Source organism: Arachis hypogaea, chromosome 10, assembly GCF_003086295.3.
Source record: "Arachis hypogaea cultivar Tifrunner chromosome 10, arahy.Tifrunner.gnm2.J5K5, whole genome shotgun sequence".
Classification (NCBI taxonomy): domain Eukaryota; kingdom Viridiplantae; phylum Streptophyta; class Magnoliopsida; order Fabales; family Fabaceae; genus Arachis; species Arachis hypogaea.
Genome location: NC_092045.1, coordinates 102,858,929 through 102,868,358, shown reverse-complemented (window position 1 = coordinate 102,868,358; position 9,430 = coordinate 102,858,929). Strand labels below are relative to the sequence as shown.

At 33.2% G+C, this 9,430-nt stretch overlaps 2 protein-coding genes across 2 annotated transcripts; one reads left to right on the top strand and one right to left on the bottom strand.

Annotated features, from left to right (window-relative positions):
* The first annotated feature begins 1,477 nt into the window (after window positions 1-1,477).
* LOC112718329 (uncharacterized) lies at window positions 1,478-3,940 on the top strand. The gene is made up of 4 exons (XM_025770114.3): window positions 1,478-1,620; window positions 2,145-2,246; window positions 2,374-2,641; window positions 3,470-3,940. The coding sequence occupies exons 2-4, from the start codon at window positions 2,163-2,165 to the stop codon at window positions 3,616-3,618; spliced, it is 501 nt and encodes a 166-aa protein (XP_025625899.1). The 5' UTR covers window positions 1,478-1,620; window positions 2,145-2,162; the 3' UTR covers window positions 3,619-3,940.
* An 828-nt stretch (window positions 3,941-4,768) lies between these two features.
* On the bottom strand, window positions 4,769-9,044 carry LOC112717847 (L-arabinokinase-like). The gene is made up of 15 exons (XM_025769778.2): window positions 8,925-9,044; window positions 8,695-8,802; window positions 8,098-8,166; window positions 7,912-7,995; window positions 7,745-7,821; window positions 7,315-7,381; window positions 6,983-7,040; window positions 6,816-6,883; window positions 6,659-6,721; window positions 6,258-6,311; window positions 6,059-6,161; window positions 5,876-5,985; window positions 5,672-5,791; window positions 4,982-5,038; window positions 4,769-4,894 (listed from the first exon to the last, which is right to left on the bottom strand). Exons 1-15 carry the CDS (start codon window positions 9,042-9,044, stop codon window positions 4,769-4,771), a joined length of 1,284 nt encoding a protein of 427 aa, XP_025625563.2.
* Window positions 9,045-9,430: the final 386 nt, after the last annotated feature.

Here is a 9,430-nt window from a genome sequence, read left to right as displayed (position 1 = left end):
TTATGTTCAAACCTTTTTTTTGGGTCTTAAGACTGCTTGTGTGTGACATTAGCTTCACAAATTATGCTGCATTATGACTGCTTAATTCTCAGATTAATTTATTTGTCTTAGTTTAAGGTGGATATATGAGTTTTTTAAATATGGTGATATGGTGAAAAAGTTTTATTTTTGATTTACCATCATATTTCCCACATACAAGTCTGAACTATACTTTTGTTGTACACTGCATCCTGCATAGGTTTTTGTTGCATTGAATGGTGCATTTCAATATTTCATACACTTTTGGAGTACTTCGCAAACATGTGTAATACAGCAGTTGTTGGTCAATTAGATTTGGACTTGAAACTCCGTATATTTTGTATACTAGCTGGCTATTTAATCTTAGTCTTAATTAAAATATAAGGTTAGGATTTACAACTTTTGTATTTTAATTTTACATGTTAAAAACTGATTGTACTCAGAAGCTAGTTCAAAGCATATTTTTTAAAGCTTTGGACTAAACTGTACGCAAATACATGAAAAGTGGTTTATTTTACTGAAATTGTAGAGAGTTTGAAGAGAAAACAATTCATTTCTTGAATGATTGCTGCTTTTGTTATTTGAAACTTCAAAGATATAACTACAAAATGGTTTTTCCGGTTGAACCAGTAATCAGTAACCATGATGAAAGCGATTGACCGGTCTGTTCTCATACCTTGTTGAGCAGTCAATCGATTTTACAGAATTTTTCACGTAAAATTTCGATTTTTCTGCCTTGTCCTTGAGTGAGTGCTCCCGATCGTGTTTCCTTGGCGTGCACGTGTTATGCTTGTCACAAGCCTTGTAAAGGCTTTTCTCTTCCCCTTTAGATTCGATGTGAAGTATTGAAGCATTATGAAACTAAATGAAGGAATAACTTTGTGATGTTAAATTGCAAAATATGAAAACGATGGGTTATACCCTCTTAGCTTTGCTACTAGACCATGCTATTTCTTGGAATTTACTATGTTAATTAATGTATATATTTACATAAAATATTCAAGTAAATTATTTTTTTATTTATTTAATTTAATTTTAATTTTATACTCACTCTTCTTTAGATTAACTATATTTTTAATTATACACTTGTTAAAATAAATACTAAATTTATTAATATTTAAAAATAAAAAATAAAAAAATTATTAATCATAACATGTTTTTATTGAAATAAAAATAATAGTTAATTAACAAAAAGATAAAAACATATTGTAAAAAAATAAAATAAAATTTATATAATTATTTAATTAAGTTAGATCTATAGATTCAATCAGTGATTCAACAATTGAATTAATAACCCAATGATCTAATATTTTGAGCGGATCAATCATGGATTTGGATATTAATATACATTACTGGAATTCGCCTCCTCTCTTTTTTTAGTCAAACCCGCCTCTCTCTTAAGCAGTTAGTTTTTGATGATGTAATTGGGCTTATTGACCTCGCAGTGGTTTTTTTTGCTAAACTATATGTAATTTGCCAAACTCATAGTAAATTACAAAGTCTAGCTTGCTCTCTGAGTCTCAATATCTCACACCGGCTTCACTCTCCACCGTCGCTGCTGCCTCCGTGCTCGTCACTGTCGTCGTATCCGCATTCCTGCAGGTAGGCCATGGATCCGAAGTTCGGTTTTGTTAATTTATGTCCTCACTTCGTTGCCAGTCCCTATTTTAGTGCTTTTTGATTAGTATAGGTGACCTTGCTCTCCTATTTGCTCTCACTTCTTGCCAAAGTACCCAATATCGAACACTTATTTTTTCGCTTCTTGTATCGATTTATGTTTTGTTTACTCGCAATTTGTTTTGGATGCAATTGTTGTAATTGGCAACTGTTTTAATGCTGAAATTGCTGCAATAGTTTGTTCATGAATGTTCCATTTTTAACTGCAATTTATTTGTTTTTCAGAAATTCTATTATTTGTGTTTTTTATATGAATGAGTTAATAAAATTCTGATTTCCATAAAAATTGTGTGTTTATATATCAGCTATCAGTTTTTTTTTTTTTTAAGATTATCAAAAATTGTTAGTGTTCCTTCTTGATTGTCAACCGAATCTCATAACTCTTCTGAAATTGGTGTCCATCATTATTTCATTAGCTTGAAAATATGTTTTTTATTTGCAACTCGCAGGAGTTTCTTTCTTGGAATATGGATCCTACCATGAAACAATTCCAACAAAAATTAACAGAAGTGGAACTGGAAGCCGAGCTTCTTCTTTTGGCCCGGCATCAGGTAACAACTTCATTGAGGAATCTCAATCATCAGTTCATTACCATACCCTCATCAGACCCTTTAAATGGCTTTTCTGTGGAATTAAGTCGGTACTTAACTGTCTGTCCTATTTGGGTAAAAAATGCAGATGGTTGATAATGATAAATTGAGAAATGGGAATAGAGAAGCACTGACTGCATTAAGGAAGAGGGCTCGGACAACCAAGACTAGTGTTCCGACTCCTTTTGAATCGATGATGAAGGGAGTCGAAGGGTTGAGGTCAAGACCCTTGGTGCAAGAAGTGTGTAACACCTGTGGTAACCATGATTCATTCGAGAAGACGTGGATGATATTTCCAGGAACTGATATGTTTGCCAGCATCCCATTCCATGCTGCCCACACTATCTTGGAAACAGGTTAATTGGTCATTCCATCCCACCCTACCCTCTAAAGAAGTAAAATATAGGGACAATGAATCAAAATACCATAAATGCATGCCTCTGTTAGTAGTGCCACAAAATAAAAACCCTTTCCATTTTTCTTTTCTCCCAATGTGCTTGTGCAAAAGTCTTGCTTAGTTATCATTTGTATGTCGTGGTTATTTGACAGTAAAGTTCGGTAAAAATCTTAGATTGAGTGCATTTTAGGAAAATAAATATTTATGACAGATGATTGGTTTCCTTGTTATATGCTTTAATATATTAATGCTGGATGGAAATACAAGCCATATTTCATGCATTTGTTTGGAGTCTAGACTGAATTATCAATTTGATATTTGAATTATCAAGCATGTGTCTTTGTTGTATTTATCTGTTTGTTTTAGTTGCATGCGAAAATTCATCTTTATTGAAATTACCTATGTTACAGTCTAATGGTTTGAATTCATTATGGCAACAATTTTTTCATGTTACTGCAAATCCTGCAATGCTGAAGACAAATGTAACTGTACCCTTTTTACCTGGAACTAGTTTGGAATTTTTGACATACGTTCCTTGTTTTTTCATCTTGACACGCATAATCCTACACATGATTAGAACATATTAAAGATTTATGGCCCTTACGCATCAACTTGTAATTCTGAATTTCTGATGAGACTGATTATATCTATTCCTGTTCATTAATGATCACTGTTATTCCTGAGTTCAGAATTTAAATCGTATCTATGACTCAGTTCCCTCAAGCATAGAACTGATATATATTAACTGTAAATTGGTGTATCCCTCGTATTGAGCTTGTAATTACAGATCAACCTCGACTTGACTTTGAGGCAAAGAAGCTACAGAGCATAGTGAAGGAAAAATCATTACTTATTTCAGAGACAGGTGCCCTTGCTGATAAGATAGGACCAGGCGTGGTTAGATCTCTTGTAACCTTAAACGACAAGTCAAAGTAAAGATGCCTGAGCTTACGACTGTGTGGCGACCAAGTTTTTCTTATATCAATTAGTTACAAAATGGCTATGTGTTCTAGAAGAAATCTTCTTAGGGTATCTGGGTGGCTTATGCTTATCTAATCTTATCTCTTGTAATTATAAACCAAATGCTTATTTTAAATCCTCAAGTTTACCTCTTGGTTGCTTCATTCAATGTAATGGAGATTTTGCCACAGATTTCTGGTATTTGAAACCTGGGTTGTCAAAGGTTCCCGTAATTAAATGGATATTAGTGAAGTTCTAGTCAAAGATTCAATGGATTAATATTGATTTTTGGTTGAAATTGAATGGCAGTGTAATTAAAGGTTTTGCAATTTAATTAGTTTTTCTTTCTGGGATTCTTCTAAGGGTATTCTTTTGAAGGCGCAGTGTACTTATGTCATTACTCACTGAATGGATAAGTCTTAGTTTGATAGATAAACTCTGTATGATTGTTGATTAATAACTACAAATCTGTAGTTACTAAATTCCCTATAATTGTCAGTGATACGACAGACAATAATATAAGCTATTAATTATTTATATATCACCATAGTCCATAATTGTCAGTAATTATTATTATTATTATTATTATAACTATATATTGCGTTAATTAATTATAATATGTATGTTGTTAACCTGGCCGGATAATTGCTATTTCTTGGTGTCTACTTCTGAATGAGAACGAGATGAAAGTAAAAGAATAACATTTTGTTGAGAATCATCAAATTTTAGAATAAGGTCAAAGTGAGTTCCCAAATGTGAAAATAAGGGGATACATATTATGCTTAAGATGTATCCCAAATATATATTTTACAGGCCATGCACTTCATTTTCTTTAGGAATATTTTGAACTTTTTTTATCAATTACAAATAAATTTATAAACGTGATTACTTTCATATGACATGATCATGTCCTTATAGTTGAAGAGCAGCATAACCTTAATCGCCAGCATTGTTTGTTTCTCAAAGCAAAGAGGTATCTTGGAAAACCTTCAACATTTCCATGAAGAACCTTAAGCACAAACAAATTACTTATGTATTAGGAACCATACAACAAAATTATAAACATGAATTTGAATATGATTACCTGTATGTTGTAAACATGGATTAATACTTACAAATATGATGATTAGCAACCAAGTTGTTTTCCAGCATTTGCATACCATTCTGGGATCAAAATATCATCTTGACCAATGGCTCTTCGTCGTTGATCATCTGGAACTGCGGCATCACACAATCTTTTTGCCTCGCTATGCTACATATTATCAAGTCAATATACAAATGAATAAGAAAATTTTGACAAAAACAAACTGCTATTAATAGTTGTTAGAATCCATTTTACATTGACTGAAGCATGATATTTTCCCAAAGCAATCTCCTGCAAGATCTGGGCTGCCACCTGTATTTTTAAAATGTTTATTTGAAAAATAAAAATAAAAATCAAACTTTGGAAATGCACTTACATGTCAGAATCAGTATGGAAAAAAAGAACAAACCTAAAATCATGTTCATAAGAAGAAAAATGAATGCAAGGTAGTGTGATTAATAGACAATTAAATCCGGTTAAAGATTAAGCTCTTAAGCGTTCTCCAAGGCAAACTAAAACTAGAGGAAGAGAACTCATCCCAAAAGGTAAAATTACTACTAGTCGCAGATTCAATGGTAAGGTAAACAAACCTTGTTCTTGGTCCACCAATGATAAAATAAAGATATTTTTAAAAAAATATTTCAAGCTTTCAAAGATTGCCCTTTCTAAAAACCTATTTGCTATGGCATATTAATCACATGGAATTCACATTCAAAATATTTGGAGATACAAAATTTGATACAGACAAATCCAAAAGCTAATTTTAATTTATATTTATATTTTATTGACATCCCCTGTCTACTATATAGACTAGGGGACACTCTTGCAAGAGTTACAAGAAAATCAACCGTTAAACAAATAAAGCTCAAAGTCAAATATGACATTACATGACGATATTTACTTGTGCAGAAATAGGAGTCAATTCATTCAAGAATTAAAGGGTACCTCCCCACCATTGATGCTTTCTTCATAGCATGGCTTCAAACTCATTGCCCGTTCAAGATAAGGTTTCCAATGACCAGAGAGTAAAGCATTCCTACTCATTTCAATGCCACCTTGATAATGCTAAGGGAGAAAATAAAAGACAATTAAAAAGAGATCAAGAAAACACTGAGAATGAAATTTGAGAGAGATAGAGACAGTGAGCACTTCGAGCATTTTTCTTAGAAAAGGTTCTTCATTGAAATATTCTCTATGTACAAAGACAAAAGGACACTTGTATGCCAGGGCTTCACTCACACTGCCATATCCAAGTTTTCCTAAAAAATTCAAAGGTGCTATTAGCATATTATTTTTTTTCCAGCTCCAAACCAAGGGAAATTTCATACTAACCGATCATGCAGTCAGATGCTGCAATAATATCAGGTGTATAAACATTTTTGGGAAGTTTTTTGAAGTTTGCAGGAAGGTCTTGAGTGTCAGAAGCACCACAAACCTGGATCGTAAAAGCAACACAACCAATTAAGAATTGTATACTAATCGAGGAACAATTTTAATCAAACATATATAAAGAAGAATCATTGATGAGTACCAGGCACAACCAACCAGAAGGCAAAAACTCCTCCTTCAGTTTCAATTCTGATGGCTGGAGACAAGGATAGACAGTATATAGTCAGGAAGAATTCAGAATGTCTGATGACGGTAGTGGCTCTGCTTATACTGAGGCCAATGGTCCAAATACAGGAAACACTTAAAAATATAAGGTCATGACGAAGTAACAAACTCGTAAAACGAAGATTGATCCAACAAACAATTAGCAAGAAAACTGTAAACTGTGTTCATAATTCAAATCAGTATTTAATTGAAGGTTCAGATGAAGTGAATTGGAGGCTTGAACACTTACAGAAACAAATTGCTTCAAAGTAAACTATTTTATAACCAGATAAATATATATATAATTCTAGTACCTAAAAATGGAATTTAAGGAATAACCTGGCCACCAAAGTTGAGAATGACTAGTTTCACATTGTCTGCTATCCCTAGTTCTTCCCTCACCTTTTCAACAACGAAAATTACATGCTCATAGATTAGGAACGAAACCATCGTATGGAAAATCTCCGCAAAGGTTCATGTTGTACTGTTGCAGTACCTCTTCTGTGGATTTATACAGCCTCCTCACAACAAGAGGCACATCAATAACATTGCGAAAAGCGGGCACTGCAAATATGCAACAAATACTGTTAAAAAGACAAGATTTAGACAGCTATTTAAATAATTTTACGAAATTGTTGTGAAATTTTATAAGAACTAACATACTTGGGCAATATCCTGGAAGGCGGATAAGGAAATTACAATTAGAATAGTCTTCAGCTATCTGCATCGATAAATATGCAACTGCATCTTTTATCTTTGTTAAAAAATAATAAAAGTTGAAAGGATTTTACTTGGCTGGACTTTTATCTTTTTCTGTGGGGCTTCATAAAGTCATTTAGTATGCACCATAAATATCGGATCAGATTCAGAAACTATATGCATATATTAAATCCCAAACTAGCATCAAATTTTTTAAGATACACAATCAGAAACCTAAAATTTCTCTCAAACGGCAGCACAGAAAGATAACTTTCTATATAGAATATTGCTGATACCTGCAAAACTATCGAACGAGAATCAGGTCCAGCAGCCATGACATAATCCAGATAGATGATGTCCCAACTGAAATCACAACGATATCGAATGAGCAATAATTATTGATGCAGCTTATGAAAAATAAGCAATCCGATTTATCTCAACTCTCAAGTGCTGAAACGAAGTAGTTTCTAATTGCATCATTTACGATTAAATTTTTTATTACTAGTAAAGACTATTTAATTTAGGCAGTGAATTAGAAAGTGAACAAGCAACTTAGTGATGCGATGGAGCCAAAAAGAATTTATACCAATCAGGTTTTCGAAAGAATACACGATGAAGAGAGATCTTAATACTAAGATGAAAGGACATAGACATTTTGAGACAATAATTTTATTTCCTACATTTTCTTTTAGTGTGGCACCAGTCACAAAAGGGGAGGAAGATTACCTGAAATTGGCCACACAAACAGAGGGTATACCAACATCAGCTGCAACACGACATACAGTGGAGACGACATCAGATACCTGCATTTTCATATCAGCTTTAGAAGGGTCCACCAGATACAGTGTATTCTCTTCATACAAAAATGGCTGGCATGAGAATAATTTATTTACCACTAAGTCAGCATTGATGAATTTCAGCCACTCTGCTTCTTTCGCCAAGATACTAGCACGGGGCTTCACTGTTTCCTCAGTATACTAATATAACCAAATACAAAGAAGAACAATTTAAAGTTCAAGCATTGATCATCTTTACTATAACTAATCAACTAACTAAACTAAGAAGTTATGTTTCTTTACCCTCTCCAAAGTGGCAAGGGGATCGACTGTCAAAGCGTCGGATTGAACAGCTCCACACTCCAAAACCACCTTGAAAAAAAATGGATAAATGTATCTCTAATTTGTAAGAATTATGTGCTTTTGAATGAGATGAATGTCCAGATCTGAGAATACAACTCTAGAAAATGATAAATCTCCTTCAACGCACAACAAATTAAAATAGCATGGACTAACTATAGTAATTCTTTTACTCCTTTTACTGAATGAATAATGATTGATGTACTCATTTTGCATCAAATACTAAGCCAGTTCACAAAACCGTTACCATGATTTGAAGTCAGACAACATCCAATCCAATGGTGGTGAAGGTGTGTGTCAACCCAATGTTTAATTCAAGGTGAGTACAATTATCATTACACGTAGTAAAGCATGTGCTTTTTTTTTTTCTGTTCACAAAAATAAACACCTATACAGGCTATGATCCTAGCATTCATTTCATTCCATATAACAAACATATCCATATACAGTCCAACTAATCTAGATCATGAACAACCCCATTTTGAAGTGGATCCAACTATCAAACTAAGTCTGAATCAAGCTAAAATGAATTAAACTCACCTTGCGAAAGAATAAGCGAGGAGAATGCACTTCGTTGGTGAAAACAAATTCAGGAGCAGCAGTGACCACATGAACATCATGACCAGCAAGGATTAGATGCCTCACCACCTACATGTATACATGCAATTGAAATTGAAATTGCAATTCAAACTTAAGTGCAATGCAATATCCAAATAATGAATCATGAATGACAATGACAATGACAATGAAGATGAGAAATGAGAGGTTACCTCCGCAACACGAGTTGCGTGGCCAAATCCATGACCAGTGACATAGTAAGCAAACACCATTTTCTGTGTGGAAGAAACAGCAGCAGCACCATCGCCATCATACTCTTCCTGCTGCTTCATCCCCATTTTAATCGCTACCATATTATGAATAATTGCAATGTTACATGCACTATAAATAATAATAATGAAAAATAGTACTGAAAATGAACAATGTAGTAAGGATCTAATGTTTTGATTCATTGATTAAGAATTCATAGGTATTATAACCAATAAACCCTAGAATTATATTGTAAGTGACCAGATCAAGATGCAACATTGTCATTGGCCATTAGCAATTACCAAAAGGGAATAAGCTTTCATACGAGTTATCAAATATGAATCAACTTACCAGTATCGGGCGAAGTTCATTTATTTATTTATTTATTTTCAACAAAAATAGGTATAAACATCTTGGGTCTTGGAATTCAATAAAAAATTTGGAGTAAATGCGATTTTAGTCATTTTAC

Bases quoted from the DNA above. Each gene is read 5' to 3' on its own strand.
- LOC112718329 (XM_025770114.3), top strand. From the start codon at position 2,163: ATGGATCCTACCATGAAACAATTCCAACAAAAATTAACAGAAGTGGAA. The intron at 2,247-2,373 runs GTAACAACTTCA...TAAAAAATGCAG, and splicing joins TTCTTTTGGCCCGGCATCAG to ATGGTTGATAATGATAAATT. The intron at 2,642-3,469 runs GTTAATTGGTCA...TTGTAATTACAG, and splicing joins CCACACTATCTTGGAAACAG to ATCAACCTCGACTTGACTTT.
- LOC112717847 (XM_025769778.2), bottom strand. From the start codon at position 9,044: ATGAAGCAGCAGGAAGAGTATGATGGCGATGGTGCTGCTGCTGTTTCT. The intron at 6,162-6,257 runs GTACTCATCAAT...TTTACGATCCAG, and splicing joins CTTCTGGTTGGTTGTGCCTG to GTTTGTGGTGCTTCTGACAC. The intron at 5,039-5,671 runs GTACCCTTTAAT...TTAAAAATACAG, and splicing joins AAAGCATCAATGGTGGGGAG to GTGGCAGCCCAGATCTTGCA.